Below are 22,023 nucleotides of genomic sequence, written 5' to 3'. Positions count from 1 at the left end.
TTATGTACCAATTATCCATTCTCCTGTGAGAACACTGTCTCCACACCCTACTCACAAGAGGAAGACTCATTTACTTCATCTTGAGACCCTCGCCCATGACTGGAGGTGGGGAGACGGGATACTGCGTGGGTGCAAAGGACCTTCTAGCTCATTATAATATGAAGCGGGGATAGGACATGAATATCTATAGGTGTATTGTGCAACCTTGTGAATATATATAACTTTAGAGAATAAATGTAGAGGGAAACAACACTGAGGTACGCATGCCTTTGGAGGAGCTATCCCACATGTGTCTCAGCGCTGAATAAAAGCATACCTACTTTACAACTTCAAGGAGTTATGGCGTTTATCTGTGTATCAGTATCATATGAAAAGAGTAAGGAACACATGATTTAGCACCAAGCAGAAAACATCTAGATAACACAGATAAATATGATTAGTAAACAGGGAGACATATATTGCCTGGACACAGATAATATATTCACAGGGAGCCAGACCAGTCAGTGAATCACTACAGCTTGGAACTTCATCCTTAAATACAGGGAGATTGACAGGTCACCTCACATCACTTCAGAAAGTAGACATAGGACTTCCATAGCAACAAACATTATCTGAATCAATCAGGCTGGAAGGGACCTAGGGAGGTGTCTGGTCCAATCTCTTGCTTAAAGGAGAGTCAGAGATGAGATCAGATCAGATTGTCCTGAAAATCTCCGGAGGGTAGAGATTGCACAACCTCTCTCCACAACCTCCTCCACTGCTTAGCTGTCCTCAGGTGGGAGTTCTTCCTAACATCCATCAGGAATTTCTTGTTTCAATTTATTCCCTTTGTTGCTTGTCCTGCTGCTGTGAACTGCTGTGAAGAGCCCAGCTCAGTCTCTTCCATCACCTTCCTGTGGGGTGATGCGGGTTGCAATCAAGTGCCCTTGAAGCCATGTCTGCTCTAGGCTGGAAAAGCCTCGGCCCTGCAGGTTCTGCTTGCATGGCAAGTGCTTCAGACACCAACTATTTCAGTGCCCTCCTCTGAACCATCTCCAATTTGTCAGTGTCTTTGTTTTAAGGGGTGTATTAAGGGGTGCACAGCTGGATGCAGTATTTCTGATAAGGTCTAATGACTGCCAGGTAGAGTGATTAACCCTACCCTCAATCTGCTGCCAGCGCTGCTGGCTTTCAGGCAGCTTGGGTACTGTCAGTTGTCTTTGCTGCAAGGATGCAGCAGACTTTTGCTCAGCTTGCCGCCCACCAGCCCAAGCAGTTTAATGCGCAGGTCATTTGTACCTGCACAGAGCTAGAATGTCCCCAGGTTTCCAAGTGTCGATGGTGTTGGTGTAAACATCCCTGACAAGCTTCCTTTGTAGAAAGGTCTGAGTTGGAAATGCAGCTGTGTGAGGATGTTTCAGGGAAAAAGACAGGAAGAGCTCTTGGTTAAGTCATAAGCCTTTGGGATACATGCTTGCACAAAGCTGAAGGGAGCTGGTTCCTGAGCAGTGCAGCAGGTACGCAAAGCTGCTTTGTCACAATAGTTTCCATTTCAGATTTGCATAGTCTAAAAGAATGATGGGGCATATGTATTTATGTTGCCTCATTTTCACTGTTAACTTTTGCTGAAGGATAAATAGGTAGTTGTTTCTTAAGTGCCGTGGACAAGGCATATTTCACAGCCTCTCTCTCACTGGGGCCTAGGACTTGGCTAAGGTTTTTGATTGTCACCGGAGTTCAAACGTAATATTTTGTTATTTATAGTAAGTACTGATTTTCTCATAGTATTTTCCTGTGGTAAATGGTATTTCATTTTCAAATGAAAGGCCTGTGTCTGTCTTGCCATGTAACACCTGGGTCTACACATGTAAAACTTTCTAGCTGGGCGGTAGGTAGGTAGGTAGGTAGGTAGTAGTGCTGCCCTTCCAATTCCAGTGGGCCATACCTGCCCAGGACAAGTGGAACATGAGCAAAAACGTGTACAGCAGCAAGTTCTTTTTGTACCCGTATGTGTATCTTCATGTTCCTATATAGAGCCAGAAGGGATTGTGACAGCGTCACAGTGACCCATCTCCTCTCCAGTGGCATGTGACTGCTACATCTGATCAGTGCTCAATTGTTTGCAAAGAATCTACCAGGCAAATGTAGCTGCTGTGTTGGCTCAGGGGGTATCTTAAACCAGACTGTTATTTTTCTGTTTATTAATCATTCAGAAGTCGTCTTTTTTTTTTTTTTTTTTCACTGTTACTGTGGATAAATCACTTTATCTTTGTAGCTGGTACATGTCATCAGGCAAATTTGCATGGATCATTTCTACAGGACTCGCTATGATCTTTCAGCAGATCACAAGAGTCTGAATTTAAGATTGGAAAAATACAAACCTTGTTTCTGCACAGGGTCAGGGTCAAACTTTTCGGTGCATCTTGTTCAAAATTCACTTTCTCAGACATGATAGCCACCCTCTTGCCCACACCCGTACCGGCGCGGAGACCCTTCCGCCGAGTTTCCCTCCAGACACGGGAATAGTTTGAAGCCGGAGACCCGAGCCTGGAGCAGCCGAGGAGCCGGTTTGCTCTTCCGCCTTTTGACCGCTGTTCCACACCGGGGTCAGCGCCGCACCGGGAATCACGGCCGGGCCACCCGACGGCAGGGCTGCGGTCACGGCGGGTGCGGGGACTCCCCCGCCCGTCTCGAGCCGCCCCGCTGCCGGCTCCGCCCCGCTCCCGCTGCCGGTCCCGTCCCGGCGCGGCCTGCCGGAGGCCTGCTCCCGGCGCAGCTCCGCCTGCTGCCGCCGCGCGGGGGCAGTCCCGCGCCTTCCGCTCGCCGCTCGGGGAACGGGCTGTGGCTGTGGCCGGGGCCGGGGCCGGGGCCGGGGCCGGGGCCGGGGCCGGGGCTGGAGCCGGAGCCGGAGCTGGAGCTGGAGCTGGAGCGGGCGGGACCGGCGGCCGAAGAGGGGCGGGGGGCAGGTGGTGCGGACGGTGCCTGGTTAAAGGGGCGGGCGCGGCGGCCCGGGTAGGCGCTGTTTTCGCTCCGCCTCCTCTACCTCCGCCTCGTAGTGCGGTGGTGGCGGGCAGGGTCTGGCAGCGGCCCCGAAGCTCCTCGCGGAGGCGCTTCGGCCTCTGCTCCCTTTTTCCCGCGGTCGCTGTCGGGTTCCAGCGCGATGTCGGGCGGCGCGGCTGGCGCCCCCAAGCCTCTCCCGTCCTCCGGGCCCAAGTCTCTGCGGGAGATGCCGCATCCCCTGGCCACGTCTAGCAGCGAGGAGATGGGGCCGGCGCTTACCCCTAGCCCCGACCTGCTCCTGCCCCGCAGCATCGCCGACAAGGTACAGCCCAGGGGGCAGGGGTGCGCGACTTTGGGAAGGGTCTCTGCCCTTGCAGGGAGCATAGGGGGGAGGGTCATGTGTGTGTTTGTCTCCCTGCCACATTCTATTCCTCGGATGCATCCCCGGCTCCCCGCAGGGAAGTGAAGCCCTTGGCGCTGCTGACATCCATTACAACAGCCTGGGGCTAATCGGGGGCGGGGGGGGGGGGGGTGCGAAGACACCTGGCGTGGGGACTGCAGGCGCCGTGTCCGTGTCCGCGTCCGCGAGGACCAGCTGGAATACTGGTGCTCCCACTGTCACCAGAGTGGCTGCGTGAGGCAGGGTTTTACTGATTGTATCTTCCCGTGGTTCATACCCCCTGCAGATGGGTATGAACGCTTCAGCAATTGTTGCAACTCCCTCACAGTCTCTTTCCTGTAGCCCTAACGGGAGCCTTGGGGCTCCTGTTGTTTCCTTACTGCCGAGCTTGCCGTTATTTTGCCTGTGATTGTCCTCTCCATAGATGAGCTCCTGCTCGCTTCTTCACAGTAGTGGAAGATGGAAAGGATGCTGTTGTAGGAATATCTGGGACGGCTTTCCCTTCGCTAGCTCTGGCATGTGTCTGCGGGACACTAGCAGGCTTCGTAAAGTGCTTTGCCTGTGTGGGGGCCTTGGATGTGATAATGCCGGAATGTGGAAGCAGCAGTAGCAGCACGGCACTGCTGATACGTTAACTACACTTGCAAGGACTTGATATCTCTGTGGGCATAGTTCCTGAACTGTTTTAAGGTCGGATTTCCTGGGAGCAAGCGCTGCAAGGGATGAGATCGGCTTGAAGCTTTATAGTAACCTGTTCTGGGGCAGCTCGTGTGTGAACAAGGTGCTACAGAGCTGCTAGTAGCAAGAGGTGCTTCCTGTGGTGGTTGTCCTCGGCAGTGTGGAGCTCCTTCTGGGAAGGACAGACCTGCTAGCCTCCAAAAACGCAGGGGGCTGCCCAGCAGTATCTGGTATGTATCTCTCATGTTCTAGGGAAATGAGTCAGGGTCATCAGGCCTCTTCCATGTGTCAGCTGTGGTGCACAGATTCAGCACTTGTTCCTGCCCAGGTCGAGGACCCCCTTCTCAAACATTTGCCCACTGTTGTACAATTAAGAAGCCAGGCTTACCTTCCCTTTGTGAAAGTATATACGCCTTCATCTAAGAAAATTGTCAAAACGTTGATGGCCCTATGAGACAGAAACTGATGTGATTAAGGTGGGGGTATGAATTGCGGAGTCTTTTGTCTGTGATAGATTGGGTTTACTCATGTAATGAGGTTGCTGTCTGACCAACCTGCAGCAATAGGAGTTGCTTTTTGTGGGTCCTTGTGTGGTGGTGGTACTGTACTCTGTTAGCACTGTCCATCCACATTGCTGTGTAGCTAGTAAAAAGCGCTGTTGCAAAGAATAGCTCACACCCTATAACTTATTTCCTTAGCTGTACTAATGAGGTTTTTTTGCTTCTGGAGCTCAAGCAAGCTCTTCTCTGCTTTACTGCTTTGAGGTGCCTGAGAAGTGTATCAACATCCCTGGTAATCTTGACGCACAAAGCCTCAGGTTGCGGTCAGCTAACTTCTCATTAGTGGAAAAGATTTTGCCCAGTTTTTCTACAAGCAGCACAGGTGTGTAACCCATTCTAGGACTGTCCTGTTCTAGCACTTTGCATCAGAGAAATACTCTAAAGGGGAGAGCAAAAAGGGGCTGATGTAAGCAATTTTTAGACTTGAGAGCAGTTTTGTGGGTGACCTGGAAATGGCACTAGGGTAATGAGCCTTGCAGAATAAAAGGATTTCCAGTAGGAAGAGAGAAGCATTCTTCTTTTTTTCTTCTTTTTTTTTTCCTTCTAGCTGAATTAGCAGGAAAAGCCAAATGTCTGATCCTTCTGGTAGAAGGAGTCCAACAGCTCTACTGTGTGAGGGATGTCCCTTCTGCTTAATACCTGATGCACTGGCAAGAAAAAAAAAAATGATCTGACTTCTTTCCCGGTTTAGGAAGAACTGGTGTTCCTAACTTTAAGGCAATAGTAAACTTTAACCACTTGCACTGTGTATTGCATAGTCTAGAGAGTGAGTATGGTAAGTGGAGGTAAATAGGTAAAACTGTCTTTTAAGCAGTTAGTATGTCTCCTGGTCTTAAGCTGTGGTGGAAGGTCATTAATCTTTTGAAAGGCTGCCTCACTAATCGACTAACAATGTGCGGATAGCTCCAATAGTTGGGTAACAGGAGGTCAGTATTCAAGTCTGACTTGGGCTTAAAGCTCTACAGCTGTTCTTTATTGATTCTTGAATAGGAATTCTGCTCCTCTGCTCTGTGGGCCTTTCCAAGAGTCTTTCTGGAGAGTCTGATTGAGATTAGCACCATAGACGTCTGGGACAAAGTCTCCAGAGCTTCAGAGTGCCTCTGAGTCCTTACACTTCTGTAAGGACCACTGTCCATAACCTGGTCTGTATTAAGACATTTCTCTGGCAGAGGAATTGTGGCCATGTCTGACCCATCTCCATGAAGTGGATAACTTTCTTTTTCTGGGTGTTTCTTACTGCTCTAAGTAAATATTTCCTAAACACTGCTGCAAGATTAATGTAGCAATGCTCCGAGGGGAGAAAGTGCCCATAAAGCAGTGCTTCAATTTCCACTGCCATAGATGTGCAGCCTGCAGTGGTTGAACCTTTGGCATCACTGATTTGCTTTCTTTAAGGCCTGTTTTCTTTACCTTTTTGGAGCTACTCAGTAAGAACACTAATTTATCCTGAATCAGGAACACTGCCTATGTGTCTCCTGTTGGGTTTTGATACAAACGTGGGAATAATCTAGTATCTTAGACCCTGACTACCTTTGAAGTCTCGTGAACCTTTGGTTGCTGTTTAAGAGCAGTGGCTAATACTACTAGAGCAGTAGGTCATGGAAAAGAGAAGGAAAACCTGTGCTGTTTTCTATGGCTTTCCTGGTTCTAAGTAGGCTAGTTTCAATTTTTCTGAATCTTGTGAAAAGGGATGCAGAGCTTTCATTGTCTGAAATAGTGTCCTCATCCTGACTTGGAGAGAATACTTTTAAGAGCCAGAAAACCTTGACTCCTGAGCAGCATCTAATGTATTAAATGAAATAGACATTTCTGGCTAAGCACTTGGCTTTCACAGCAATGCTGCAGCAAACATGAAATACTTGAGTTGTGGGTTAATGTCTCTGAAGCATATTTCTGTACTGGCCAGACCTTTCTATAGTAATCTTTCTGTTCCCCTCAAGTCTAATTGCATTAAACATCGTTTGTCCTCATACCTGACCACCATCAGCTTTTATGAGCTTATTTGGAGGCTTTGCCCTGCTAGCCTCCAAATAAGGAGACAGCTAAAGCTGAACCTAAGCAATAGCTTCCCCCCCTTTTTTTTTTTTCCTGTTAAATATGTATATTTATTTGTTGAGAGGGAAACATGCAGGAGGAAACAATCCCTCAGGATACATGACCGGGTCCACTGCACTTAGCTATTTAAAAAGAGTTCTTGCTCTCTTACAGAGTTTTGGAAAGGCATACAAGCTAATTGAGATCTGCTTTTCAGCACAGATCCTCTGCAGAGGAGGGTAAGACAAATGGGGAAGTGTCAGTGAGACCTTCTTTCCTTTTTTCCCCTTTTTTTAAAAAATGAAAGCAAAACCATAAACTTCTGCTTGCATGTGACTGCTTGATTCCAGTTCACTTGTCACTTTTGATAGCAAATCTGCTGCATGCACTAGGACAAACACTTTGAGGCAAAAAGGCGTTATTAATGCTTTTCTGGGTTCAGAACAGAGGTGAGAAGTAGATGGTATTCTGCTGTGTGATTGTACCTAAATGGTTGTGTAAGTATGGTAAAACTCAGGATGCAGCCTCACTGAGGCTGTGCAGATTTAATAGCACACTGCTAATAGTGTTGGAAGTGCCAGGCTGTGCAGAATTAGGAAGAAACTATTCTGTATGGCTTACTCAGGCTGTCCTTGTCTGCTGTGGTCCTTGTAGACCTTCTAGACTTGTGAGAGTATCTTCTTAACAGGATGATGTTGGCTGTTCTTGATATGGTTTGCCTTGAGACAGCAAGGCAAACTGATAGGGTTCTGACTCCCAGTACTGGTTTCTTGCCTGACACTCCAAAATCTTTTATATCCCGCCTGTCCTAGGGCTCAGACTGCCTTGTCTTTTTTCAGACATCTCTGATGACCTGATAGTATACTTGTGGCCAGCTACCAATAACCTGTTCAGCTTTTCTTCTTTGAAGATGTGCATGCCTTGTATTTGGCTCTGTTAGCACTGGACAGCTGAAGTGAGCTCCAAGGCTGTTTTGCACATAGTATATCAAGCAGAGCTTATTAAATACCAGGCTTGCGATAAATTCATAGCTTGAATTTGCTAATTCATGGAGATGAATGTTAAAATGTGTACTGCAAACTTCTGATTACCAGCTGAAAACCATTGCTTGCGTGCTTGCTCATCTGCTTCTAAACTACAACCCTGGTGAGCCCCTAGGCCTGAATTAGCACTTGATCAAGTATTTATACTTGTTGTGTTTGCTGGAGTGCTGATACCTAGCACTTATATTCTGGAAGGGAGCCTGGCAGCTCTCCAACAAAAAATATACCAAGAGTCTGGAGAGCTACTTCCAGCCTTCCTGGTTCCTAGTTTATAATTATTGCTCTTAACTTCATCCACCCACAGATGAAACCATTTTGCAGTATAATATGAAAGCTTAAAATAGATCTGCCTGAGCTTCTACAAACCTCTTCTGTGACTACATGAGAACTGTTGAACCAACACCATGTATTGCTTTTAAAGCAAGCTGGAGGTAAATTCTCAGTCTTGGGAGAGACTGAGGGCTACAGAAACTCAGGAACTGAAGTTGATGAACTTGTGAAGCAATGTCAGTGTGGATGGGTTGATCTCGGTTCCAATCTACAGGAACACAGAACTGACAATCGCAGAGAAGTTGAAGCTGGGAAGCATCTCTAGATAACTTCTAGTTCAAACCTTTGGCTCAGACCAGGGCTAGCTAGAGCAGGCTGCCCAGGGTGCTGTGAAGCTTTTGAATATCTCTCTGGGCAAGCTATTCCTGCATCCAGTCACCTGTAAAATGAAATTTCTTTCTCACATTTAAGTGAGACTTCCAATATTTCAATTTGTTCTGTTGTTGGAACAGACTGAAAAGAGTCTGTCACCACCTTCTGTAGACCCTTCGATCAGGTATTTATCCAAATAAACATTCCCTGAGCATTCTTGTTTCTAGGCTGTTGGCCTCCTTTGCTATGAGGAATATTCTTGGCTCATGGTCAGCTTTCAGTCAGTATCTGGTGTGTGGTGTGGATTTTTGTTTTTTTTTTCAGAAGGAAAGCCCCCAGCACATGCTGCTGCTACATGGAGTTATTCCTGCTAAGTGCAGGACTTAGCATTTTCTCAGGTTGAGTTTCATGAGGTACTGTCAGCCTATTTCTCCAGCCTATTGAGGTCCCTCTGATGTATCAAGTATTCTACCATCTGATGTATGAAGTATTCTACCCAGTTCCTGTACCCTCAGCGCAGTTTTTGAGGATGTAGCCTGTCCCATCATTACGTCATTAATGAAGGTGTTAAAAAGTTGTGGCCCTCTTACTGTCTGCTGCTGTACTCTGCTAATGACTGCCTTCCAGTTGGCTTTTGTGGGATCACAACCCTTTAAGCCCAGCAGCAAGTCATCTCTTTGTAGCTGGTGTTGGTTAAGCATGACTTCCCTGAAGTCCATGGTGACTTCTCATCACCATGTCTTTTATGCCTTTGGAAATAGCTTCCAATATTTGCTTGATCACCTTTCCAGGGACTGATGTAAGGCTGACCTGCCTGTAGTTCCCTGTATCTCCCTTCTTGAAGACAGGAGTGACAGTATCTTCTAATCCTTGGGAATCTCCCCTTGTCGCCATAGTAAGGGAAGATAATTGAAAGTGGCATTACAGTAGCATCATCCAGCTCCCTCAGCGCTTGCAACTCTGTCTCATCATGGGTTTATGTCATCCCAGTTTGTTGAAATGCTCCCTAACCTGGTCTTACCTCACTGATGGTGCGTTTGCCTTGTTCCAGACTTTCTCACTGGGCTCAGGGACCTGCAATCCCTGAATGCTAGTCATCTCAATAAACACTGAGGCAAAGAAAGCACCAAGTACCTCAATTTTACACGTCCTTTGTCATCATATTGTCTGCCCCATCATACCTGCGTTTTCCTTGTTCTTTATTTTGCTGATGATGTTTCTGTAGAAACCTTTCTTGTTGCTGTTGTCATCCTTTGCCAGACTTAGCTCCATACCACTGAATCCATCTCTGCATGCTCAGACAGTGTCTCTGTATTCCTCCTGGGTCAACTCTGCCTGCTGCTTCCTTTTCTTACACTTTGTTTTGTGAGTTTAGTCAGGAGCTCTGTGTTCATGCATGCAGGTTTCTAGCCACCTTTTCTTGATTTTTCTGCTTATTGGGATGCACCAGTTTTGATGTGGGAGAGGTGTTCCTTAAAAATCAACTAGCTTTCCTGAACGCTTCTCCTGAACAGGCTGAAGTCTGTTCCCTCAAAGTCTGGGGTTGCAATACTGCTCTTTGCTTTGCTGCCTCCTCTTGGGATCCTGAGCTCCCAGAAGCTCATGCTTCTGTGGCCGAGGCACATCCTGACTTCACATCTCTCACCAATTCCTTCTTTGTAAGACTAAAGTTCAGCAGAGCATTTTCCCTCATTAGCTTATCAGTCACCTGTGCCAGGCAGTTGTCATCAGTGCCCTTCAGAAACCTTCAGATTGATGTCACCTCCAGCAAAAACTGTAATTCAGGCTGCCCATAAGAACCTGTGAACATGAGGCTTTTTACAGTAATCCCCTGTCCTTGTCTGAAGAAGTGCTTGAAGGACACAGATATATTGCTTTCTGCCTAGGGCAGCAGCATTGGTAGTTTGGTTTACCTGTCTTACAACTGTTTCAGAATTCACTCATTTATGAAGCTGTTATCCTGGCGTTGTCTTTCTCCCAGTGGCTGCACTGAATGGCAAGGTTATGTTGCATGGTAGATACGTTAAATTACTGAACCATGGTTCTTAGGCCAGGAAGCTTTTAGGCACAAGCAGTCCGCTACATGTTTCATTAGCGGGCCATCACCTCTGGAAGGCTGAGCTTAGTTATTGCCTTGTTTAAAAGAACTGCTGTCTCTTCTGTTGCCCTGTGTATGTGTGTGCACACATGAACAGCTCTTTTGTGGTCTCCTAATTAAGAGAAAGGACTCAAACCTAGCATGGCTTTCAGCTTGCCATCAGTGCTCTACCCACAAGCAAGCTGCTGGCTGAATCCATTTCCTCTTCTGTAATTCTGGTAACTAGAACTGCTTTCTCTAGCTATTTCGTCTTTCAAACTCATATCACTCGTATAGGTTAATACTATGCTATCTCATTGAAGAGAGCACTTTTCTCCTTTCTGCTTGTCAGCCACTCTAGGATTTGTTGTAGAAGCACATACAAGATCACATTAATGTGCTTGATTGCAGTCACCTTCATTTAAAGCACACTTACCAATAAAATCCTATTTCTGTAATGGTATCTTACAACATACGTTCTCTAGTACTGTCGTAAAACTGGTTTATGTCTGAAACTGGTCTCTTTGATCTGCAACTTCCCAGTACAGCAAGTTTCTCTGGAAGCGGCAGTTCCTATCTCTTCTGAACAAGACTAATGATAGTTAACATCTGATTTGGGGCAAACACATGCATCACCGCATCACCATAACTGTCTTAGTACCGTTAGGTTTCTTTTAATCTTTCCATCTGGTAAAACTGAACACAGCTTCTACTGTATCACAGTATTATTACCTGTGGTTCTTATTTCAGCATAATGGAGGGAGTGGTATACTTGGAGGTTGGGCTTGGTGTTCAAGCTTTCATAATCTTTTCAGTAGGATTGCTTCATACTTAATGAGACAGAGTGTTAAAACCAGATATTCAGAATGCATATGGAGGAACTTGGTTCTTCAGCAGATTTTCAGAAGGGTGAGTCTTGGCAATAACTTGTCAGCCGGGGTGGAAAAAGTTATGCTTGGTGGTTGGAAAGAATCCACTGGGCTGCCTGTGCTGGAATGCCTTAAACCTACCCGAGGTGCTGGATGCTCTCTGAGCTCCTTCATGGGGAGAAAGGAATAATCAGATTAAGAACCTCTTTTTTTTTTTTCACAGCTGTGTGGACACATCATTCTCCTGTTGGTGCCTCAGGGGTTAGTGATAAGCCTTGGGCAGTACTTCCCTGTAATTAATAATGAGAGGGACAGAGGATAAAGATGGAGGGTTTTGCACTGACACACTGTGATCTGGGAGACATCAGTTCCTAGTGCAAACTACTGTCCTGGTGTCTTCTAGCACTGTGGACTACTCTTGTGGTTATCCCGAACAGATCGTATGTCTGTCCTGTCACATGAGCCAGTCTCTTCCTTATCTGAGCGGAGAGACTGGTTTCTGTAAAGTAGGTCGTGAGACAAGATGGAAGCTTTTATGTGAGACTTAGTGCTGCTACATAAAAATCTACTTGAAACACCTAAACTGCAACTCTGAGATTGTAACTTGCATGTTCCTTCAGTATGCATAAGGCAGTACAGCAATTATAAACAACATTTGATCTTGTGTAATTATCAGAAGTAACTTCACTGAGGCTTGTACTCTGCTGACCTTGAGCAAGGTGTTAAATGCTGAGCTTTTTAGCTGTGGCTGACTTGCCTTTGTGAGCCCAGGATGCAGTACAGCTGAGATGCCATACTTGGCTGGGGAAGACTACTCCCACCGCTACGACGAAATGGTGGCAGAAAATGCTGCCTTGGAGGTGGTGACAGCTGGGACGCTGAAGTAGAAGCTGAGTGAATTTGCTCTTATTAACAATTTATGCTTAGTAAATCATCAAAATACCATGGGGAATCTGTTTCTCTTCCAGGTAGTGTTCACTGGCAGCAAGGTAGCTGCTAGAAGCAGTGTAATGACCAAATGAAAATGGGAAACAAATCCAGTGACTCTTTTAATGAGCTAGCATTCCCAGTGCCAGCCCAATTTAGATGGGTTATTGACAGATGAATTTATGGGGCATGTTTTATTTTCTAAATTGGGAAGGCAGGGGGTGGAAAGAAGTGTTGCTGTCAGCTGTAGGTAATACTATAATGGCAAAAGTATTGATTATCAACCAGATACTTCAGAAATCATGAAGTATTCTGTCTGAATAAGCGTGTAGGTGACACAGGTTAGTGGAACTAGCTGAAATTGTTCTGAAAATGAAGGCAATAATAAAAAAAGCAAGACATACAACAGCAAGAAAAGAGCTCAGCCAAGAGCTGTATTGAGGGTGGTGTTCAAAGCATAAATTCTTTTGGAGAACAGCGCTGTCAGAGCTACAAAACAATGAGCAGCAGGTGAGGAGTTACTGTGGAAATGAAAGCAGTAGTGTGTCTAAGCCCTGAAGATGGGCTTCTGTTGGACTCAGGTTTGTGGGTTTATGTATCTTAGGTTGAAGAGAGCAGTACTAGCATATGGGAGCAAAGACATGAAAATGCGTGGTACTCTTCACTGCAGGAAAATGAGCAAAAACCAAACAGTGGCTGGATTTTCTTGCTTCTAGATGATACCCTCAAATTAAGGAGTGCAGACCCTACTGACAACCTCTCTGCCTGTCTTGGAAAATAACAGTTGCAGTGGTCTGTAGTGTTATTAATGGTGGATAGCTTACCGCTTTGAAGCACATGCTTTAGTCCTGATTCTTATTTAGTCTATGCTCCAGCTTCAAGTTGAAATTTAAGTCTGAAAAACCAAGCTTTTTTAAAACCACCTAATGCTGTGTATCTGAAAGCAGCTATTAGCCTCTCAAAGACAAAAAAGTAGCAAGAGGTGAAGCTTCTCTGTTGCGTTTATGGGGGAAGCTGTTACTGCATTGGTTCAATGCCCTGTCCTTATGGGAAACTGTTGCCTTAACATTGCTTCAGTGGAAGCAATCTTGCTGTATCCTTCTGAAGAGCCTCTTAGGGTGTAAAAAAACTGGGTCTCAAAGTTTGTCATCCTAGTTGGCCTCACTTTACCAGTGAGCTTGAATGATGTGATGTGTTCCTTGAGAAGGAATATACTGCAGTGCAGGTATTGCTCAAAGGCAGAGAAGCCTCTTCCCACTCAGTGCTGTGGATGGTGCTAGCAACAGCTACTTTTGATTAGCTTAGTGGTGAAAGTGCTGACATGTGGCAATGGTTAGGTGATAAACTACCCAAACAATACTCAAATCCATGCTTACCTTGGTAGTACTAGTGCCTTTGCTGTAGCTTTTTAGGTCATAGAATCATAGAATAATTAGGGTTGGAAAGGACCTTAAGATCATCAAGTTCCACCCCCCCTGCCATGGGCAGGGACACCTCGCACTAAATCATGTCACCCAAGGCTCAGATGCTAGAATAAGGCAAATTGCAAGTGGAAATCTTGGATGCTGCCATGGCAAAGCTGTGTTTTGGATTATTGCCAGGAAAATCCCTGTGAAAATGTAATCAGTACTGTTTATTACATGTGGTCAGCTTGGTCTCTTCAGGATTTGCGTGCTGATTTTCAGTCTCCTGATTAGCTTGTTCCTGGTTCAGTATACTTCACTTGAAGCTATGTGTGCCAGATATGCATTGTGCCGCAGTGGCTGTCTAGGATCATCTAAATGTATTGGTCTATACATCTTATGCCTTCTTTCTTCCCTCCATCAGTCTCTGTAGGTATGAGGAAATACTGCATGGCTGCAAGTGGTCATACTGTGTGGTGTTGTTTGTTGTTTTGTTCTGTTTGTTTGTTTTTCTTACTTTGGTTATTTTACCTCACTGGGAGCAAATATCTTTCTACCTGAAAATATCTTGTTTGTCAGCAAACATGATGGAGGGCCAGCTACTAAATTGCACCTGAATAAACTGACCTGGAGAGCTCCTCCAAAAGCACACTGCTGCAGCTCTTCCAGGCTTTGAGAAGAAAACATGAGTTCTTCCCTTTGAACACCTCTGCCTCACTTGCACAGTGACGTCTTGTCAGTCTTAACTGGCTGTCATGAAACTTCCACTGATCTTGTGTGAGGAAATGCTAATGCAACTCATCTGAAACAGTGAGCACAAGGAAACCCACATCGTAGTGCAGCTTGGAAGTATATTCTTGCTTGTTTAAATGAAACCAGGATACTGCAGTGTTTTCCAGCTCTCTATCATTTGTTTCCTTCTTGTTTCTACTCTCTGCTTCTCCCCATTATTTTGCATCTGTTCACATTTAAAAATTACAGTTTGCTTTCAAAATCATCTCAGCCAAATAGGCACTTTGATGACACTGGATAACTAGATAACTGATGCAGATAAACCTTTTTCTAGAGAGTGAACAAGAAAACACTGTTGCTCAGTATTTCTGCAGAGCTGTAACACAAAGCTGTATGTCTCTAGGAGAAAGCAGCTGAGTTTGAACAAGCTTAAACTGTTCCACCTATAATCAGATGTAAATCTGGCTTCTTGGATTGGGAATGACTCCTAGTCATATGCTGGATTCAAGTTTTCCTGCTCATGGTCTGAATCCTGGCTGCTTCTTTGCTAGTTAAAAGGTCACAGCTCAGGTTCTGAAAATAGAGCTTTAAACAAAACACTGGGTGTGTTAGGCTTGCTCATTAATGAGGTGCTCTTTAGTGTACTAAAATGGGTTACGTGATGTTCCTGTGCGCACAGGTGCAAAAAAGCCTTTTGACCTTTTGGGCACAACATAGCACAGTAAAATGGTTGATTACATGTTTATTACATCAGATTAAACATCTGTGAGATGCCTTTCATGAGACTTATTTTTTAGAGTGCAGTCTGAACCACATGTAGTTTAAGTGTGACAGTTCCCCTTCCAGACTATGAAAAGAGGCTACCCACTTAAGGACTTTGTGAGAACAGACATAGAGCCAGACTGTATGAACAGATGGTCTGATGTGGTCTTGACATCTTATAGTGACACTCCCCTCTATCCCCGTGCACAGGAAGGCTGAAAGTGAGCGGTATTATAGCTGAGTCCTGGAAGACTTCAGCAGCAGAGGTAGGAGATGGCTTATTGCTCTTCCTGAAAATCCTGTTTGCAGGAAATGCTTCTGTGCCCACATTCTTGCTCTGGTTGGCTTAACTACGATGACTTATGGGAAAACAAACCACAGTGTAAAATAATCCATCCTATGAAACATGGCTGTTAGCCTCAGGAAAGAGGTGGGAATGCCATGACCTGCATGAGAAGGCTTGGAAAGTGCTCATGTCATATAGAGTCTTTTTGAAGCTTGTTCCAGTCTTTCTCTGTCCAGCCAAAGTGCAAAGAAACACTATTCCAAATATGATACCTTTATAAGCAAGAGTATAAGTTAGGCCTTGAGTGGTACCAAACTGCATGCTCTTAAATCAGCTGCTGTATCTGAAATTCTTATTTTTTTTTCAGGGATACTGAGGAGTCTGTCTCTAGACAACTCTGACCTACAGAGCAGAAATACTAGCTTGTGATGAACACCAGAACAAAGTCATCAGACCTGTGGCTTGGCAGCATGCTGTACTCTGACGCCTATTTAAAATATCCTGAGAGCAAATTGGTCCAGTCTTTATCTAGAGGCTTATTGGTTAGATGTGCAGAATACCAGTGGTACTACTGGAACTGTAGAGGTGTGGCTTGGGCCAGGAGTGGTATGCATGTCCCGTTAGAGTTGAAGGCTTTCTGCCCAACACTGCAGGGCCCACAGACTTGCTGCATAATACTCCCATGTCTGGGAAATAAAAGACCTGGACAGTGCTGAGTCCTCAGTACCAAGCACTGTCCTTCCTCTGCTGGCACATTTCTAGGTAAGAGCAAAAACTGCTTTGAGCTTGGTCTGTATTGCTCTTAAAATAGCCTCAACCTTGCAGTGTGATTTTTAGATGATTAATATAGCGGGAAACACTCGCCTCTTTTGAGGTAATAATCTTGTTCCTTGTGAGTACGCCTACACATACTATACTCTTTCCCATTAATGGAGAAGGATGTCAGGAGCTGGTGTACATGTTATTACTTACCCTTTCCCAGGAGGGTAGGTCCTTCCTTAGAAGTTGATTCTTGCAGTTGTCAAACTACAACTTAGTACTGTCTTGTTTGTGGATCAATGTAGAAACATGGTACTTCCTCCTGGCAATAATTAAGGGGGTTGGATCTTAACTGTGGGGTTTTTGTTTGTGTGGGGTTTTTTTTTGTTTATTTGTTGTTTTTTTTTTTCCTTTTTGGTGTGGGGGGGAGGGTATTAATCTTGTAGAGCAAAACTACCTTCTTGGCCTGTCTTCCCTTCTGTGTTCAGAGCATTCTCTCTTCTCTGCAGCCTGGGTCCCCACTTCAGTTACTTATAGTAGCTGCCCAAAAACATGTGCAAGAGAAAATGACATGCAGCATCTCGCATAAGTCTCAAATACGTGTAGAGAAGCAAAGCTAACCTCTATTAGCAAAGCATGATGCTGATACCTGATAGAGAATAATACTGAACATATATGAAGGGGAAGCAAATACCTTTTCTTCCCTCCTTTTCTATCTGAAGAGAAATGAAGGTATTTCTCTGCAGCTAGTCTTGGATTATTGTTTTGTGCAGACTGAGATTTCAATATACAGATACTCAGTGAGATCTTCTAGTAGGATACTGCGCTGTCAGTGACAGATGAATTGATCTAGATGGACTGAAGGATGCAAAGGTGCTTTCTGTGCCTACACAGAGCTGAGCCGTGTACAGGCCAGTGACAGAGAACTCAAACAAAAAAAACCTGCTTTCAAAACCTGCTGGGATGAACTGAGAGGTGCTATGAGCAGGTCTTTGAAAGCAGAATTAATGCAAACTTTTATAGTGTTCTTGGGAATATTTAAATCTAAACCCCTTTTGTTTTCTAGTCACCAGCAGCACTTCTGCTATGGCTTATTGTTGAGTATTGATGATACAAAGGTAAGGCTGCTCCAAAAGTCACAGTATCACAGTATGCTAGAGATTGAAAGGGACCTCAAAAGATCATCTAGTCCAATCCCCCTGCTGGAGCAGGAACACCTAGATAAGGTTACACAGGAATGTGTCCAGGCGGGTTTTGAATGTCTCCAGGGAAGGAGACTCCACAACCTCCCTGGGCAGACTGTTCCAGTGTTCCGTCACACTCACTGAGAAGAAGTTTCTTCTCAAGTTTAAGTGGAACCTCTTGTGTTCCAGTTTGTACCCATTACCCCTTGTCCTATCATTGTTTGTCACTGAGTAGAGCCTGGCTCTATCCTCGTGACACTCCCCCTTTATATATTTATATACACTAATAAGGTCACCCCTCAGTCTCCTCTTCTCTAAACTATAGAGACCCAGCTCCCTCAGTCTTTCCTCATAAGGGAGATGCTCCACTCCCTTAGTCATCTTCGTTGCCCTGCGCTGGACTCTCTCCAGCAGCTCCCTGTCCTTCTTGAACTGAGGGGCCCAGAACTGGACACAATATTCCAGATGCGGTCTCACCAGGGCAGAGTAGAGGGGAAGGAGGACCTCTCTCGACCTACTAACCACCCCCTTCTAATACACCCCAGGATGCCATTGGCCTTCTTGGCCACAAGGGCACAGTGTTGGCTCATGGTCATCCTGTCGTCCACTAGGACCCCCAGGTCCCTCTCCCCTACACTGCTCTCTAACAGGTCGTTTCCCAACCTATACTGGAACCTGGGGTTGTTCCTGCCCAGATGCAGGACTCTACACTTTCCCTTGTTATATTTCATCAAGTTATTCCCTGCCCAACTCCCCAGCCTGTCCAGGTCTCGCTGGATGGCAGCACAGCCTTCTGGCGTGTCAGCCACTCCTCCCAGCTTCGTGTCATCGGCAAACTTGCTGATAGTACACTCAATTCCCTCATCTAAATCATTGATGAATATATTAAATAATACTGGGACCAGTACTGACCCTTGAGGCACTCCGCTAGTTACAGGCCTCCAGCTAGACTCCACCCTATAGACTACAACTCTCTGGCTTCTCTCCTTCAGCCAGTTCACAGTCCACCTCACTACCTGATCATCCAGTATACACTTCCTCAATTTAGCTGTGTCAGCTGCAATCATTGTGTGGAATCATTGTCCCCTCAACATGACTGTATCTGTGGTTGTGTATCTCTGGGAAATGGATGGCAGAAAGCAACAGAATGCCTTGAAACACAAGAGGAATGGTACAGCACTCTGAATTTCAGAAGGGAAGCAGTGAGGCTGTAGTAGTGTGGGCCTGGCTGTAAGGTCCTCGAGGTAGGCACAGATATTTGGGGTTAAGTGCTCCACTTGCCTCTGAACAGCAGTATTGCTTAATGTCTCTTACTGTCACCTAATACTTGTTGAATGAGAGCTTTGTGCTTGCAACACCAGGTGGTTTCAGGCTGACCCTTCACAGAAATGAGTTTATCTGTGCCTGTAAGTCTCAGCTGAACCACCTCTTCCACTGCATGGACTGCTGCTTAGACATCAAAGCTGCCTGGTTAAGCTGTATGCTTGCTAAGGCAGGATAGGTGAAAACATTCTAATTGTAGAAGCTGAAGTATTGTCTAGCTGCTTGTAACTCAGCAGGAGATTGCCTGATCTTCACTTGACAATAAACCAATGCCTACAGAATTTTAGAACTGTTTTTAGCTTTGAAGGATTGAATCCTGGATGCTTTCTCTGCTGTGAAAGCACTAGAGGAGGTGGCTATCCAGAAGACTGAATGCCAAGCTCCTGAGGTTTTACTTTATGTGGATCCAAGATGCTCCTCAAATCCAAAGTCTTGGAAAAATCTCCTGAGAGATTGAAGGAGGGAGAAGGTGACATCAGCTGGAAAGTTCCTAACTCATTTTGCATCTCGCATGTAGACTTCTACTTTATAAAATTAAGATGAATTTTAAACTGGAATGAAGTGAACTTCTTGATAGGCTTAGTATCTGTTGCTGGGTAAGCTACCTAGTCAAGGTGTTTGGACTGCATATACAACAAAAGAATATGAAGCTGCTTCTTCACCAGATAGCAGCCTGCATAGTTGGCAGGGCTTATGCATTTCCAACATAGGCAGTTAGTTCCTAGCTGCCCTGTGCTGTAAGATACCAGACATGTGCGGCTTGAGTCATCTGATCTCATGTACCCATAAATTTGGGTGTCTTAAGGAATCCTGCAAAACCCATAGGAATGCATGGAGTCTGTCTATAGGTGGTTGTACAACTGTGCACAGAAGCCTAGTATTTAACCGTTAGATCATGAACCTGGAGGTCTGAATGTTGTGTTGTTTCTGCTATGGCTTGTGATACTGACTGTGCTAGAACTTCACCTGTCCTGCTTCATAAGCTGGTGACAAAGCTTTGAGACTGGCCTGAGGAGGTGAGGGGCAGAGGCTAAGGATTTTTGCTCTTTCGTTTAGAAATAGCTGTGAAACTTTAGGAAGTCTTCATGGATACTCTCTAAGACTCGAATGTCTTGACAGAACTTGTCCTCTGTTCTATCTGCCTGGCTGCCAGAAGCAGCCTCCCCTCCTCCCTGCTATGGGACTGCTCAGATTCATGGCATGTTCTGAGAGAAACAGAGGCTGTGACAAACAGGTTTGTTTTTTTTTTTTCTTGTGTGAAGAGCTTTGTGAGCAATAGGTACCTGCTGGAAGTTGCACTGTGCTGGTATCTAATAATCCAGACAGGTGCTTAACGACAGTGGATGTGCAGATGCTTGATGCACTAAAGGTGAAGCTGATGCATGAATCTCTGGCACTGAAGTCAGACTCTTATACAACACAAGTAATACTAGTTAGTACTTCAAATGCTTGTGGGTATGTAGCTACACTAACAGGTAGAAATGCAAATGGCTACAGTTGTCCTTCCTGCTAGGCTCTGCAGGACATTCTCCTCTTTCTATGGTAAAAGCAGACTAGAATAAGATGATGCAGTCTTGTTTCACCACTGAAAAAAATCCCCCAAGTCCCATAGAAGAAAGCCAGGACCAGTTAACATGATTAGGAGGTGCTCTGCTGAAAGGATTACAGCCCGAAACAACTACAATTGCTAGGCCATCTGCTGTGACATTTCAAAGCCTACTTTTTTCTAGTAATAGGAAAGACTTCAGCAAATGGATTCCGCCTGCTGCTAAATGAAGGTACAGGAGTCACAAGCATTGTTCCTTGTGTGGCTAGGTAGGAGGCTCCACCCATAAAGAAGGACACATAGTTAGCTTCTAACTTGGCCTTCAACTACTCAAAACAAGACAAGTAGCGAGGTGTGATGCCAGGTAAGGGTTCTGCCATCACAGATGAGACAGTATAGCACAGTAGTACTTTCAATGTATACATCCTCTGTCCTTCCCCCCCCCCAGCTAGCAGACCTCCTGCGCCTTGCCTGAGTTTGTCCCGGAGCTTCACTTGATCTAGGTTTGGGGTATTATATCCAAGGTTCAAATGAGGTAAAAAACTGTTATAGCCTTTGTTTTAAGGGCTGAGACATTCCACAGGAATTCCACAGGACCCATGACTGCTAGAACACAGTCAGGTTGAAGTGGATTCCAGCCTTCACAAACCTCTGCTAGAACACACTCAAATAGATTGAAGCAGATTCCAGCCTTCATAAATCTCTGCCCTTCTTAAAAACTGCAAGACATGCTAGTATAATATTGTTAATCTACCATCTGAGTCGGTGAGGAAAGTAGCTAACTTTATGCTGGTGGCTGCAAGCTCCGTCTTTGGTCCTTCCTCCAGATGATGCAGAGTTTTCAGATTTTAAGCAGATTCCATCATAGTCTTTAAAATCTCTTTTGGAAGGTTTTGTTACAAGTTTTTCAGATCTCCTGTGTGACCAGGCTTAAGCTGTTTCTGCAAGTTAATTTATTTCCATACTGGAAGCTTAGAATTTGACTGGCTGCATTTCTGGCACAACTTGTCTTATACTAATGCTTATTGCACATGGGCAATGATGATCTGTCTTTTCCTTTTGGAAACAGGAACAGATTTGTCTACAGCTACTGCAGCATCCCAGGGTTTGCTTTGCTTTTTACTCTGCTCAGCCAAATCCCCCTGTCTAGCTGAACTGCGCATTTTCTGAAGCCATCTCCTGTTGCTAATCTTATCCTGTCTTCTGCTTATTCTGTGTAACTCCAACAGAACTCCTTATCTGCTGAGAAATTGTAGCATTGCTTCTTCCTGCTGTACATGCTCCTGATATGTTGAGTCTGAGCCAGATGCTTTTGTATTTCAAGCTGTCTTCCTCATCTATGAGCTGGCAAGCTGTGCCATTCCCATCCTGTTTCTTTGCCCTCTGAAGAGATCACTTGAGTGCCTACCTTCTATTTCTTGCTCACTTGCCATTTAAATCTGAAATCTCTCATTTGTTGGCAGACACTTCTGGGCATTAGCTGGGAGAATGCATTTGACCTGTTAGTAGATATTTAGATCATATTAGCTTTCCCAAAATGTTTAGGCTAAAGACTTATTATTCTCCAGCTTCATAAGGCAGTCTTCAAAGTGAAGCAATACTACCACAATTCTGCAGGATTGCAACAGGGCTGTCTATGAAATCCCAGTACTCCCATGTTGTGTTTGTGATGAAGACTGTAGGAACTCAGCCTTGTTCTTAACCATTGTCAAAGGCAGAGTAGCTTTAACTTGAAGCTCGCACCTGTAATTCTGAATCTGTGAACAAAGGAGGACTTCTTGTGAAGACAGGGTCTACCCATGTGCAGCTGGAACAAAAA

General features: G+C 45.2%; 1 protein-coding gene across 1 annotated transcript in view; it reads left to right on the top strand.

Moving 5' to 3' along the window:
- Window positions 1-2,989: 2,989 nt before the first annotated feature.
- SNX30 (sorting nexin family member 30) overlaps window positions 2,990-22,023 on the top strand; it is a 44,095-nt gene continuing 25,061 nt past the window's right edge. Inside the window, exon 1 of the mRNA XM_057426010.1 lies at window positions 2,990-3,301. Coding sequence (XP_057281993.1) covers window positions 3,140-3,301 — 162 coding nt within the window. The 5' untranslated portion in view covers window positions 2,990-3,139. The remainder of the gene's footprint in view (window positions 3,302-22,023) is intronic.

This window comes from Pezoporus wallicus, unplaced genomic scaffold (genome assembly GCF_028554395.1).
Source record: "Pezoporus wallicus isolate ANWC-B61680 ecotype Strahan unplaced genomic scaffold, APGP_CSIRO_Pwel_v1 scaffold_8224, whole genome shotgun sequence".
Lineage (NCBI taxonomy): Eukaryota > Metazoa > Chordata > Aves > Psittaciformes > Psittacidae > Pezoporus > Pezoporus wallicus.
Note: the sequence above shows the minus strand (reverse complement) of the source record. Positions and strands in the feature narration are given on the sequence as shown.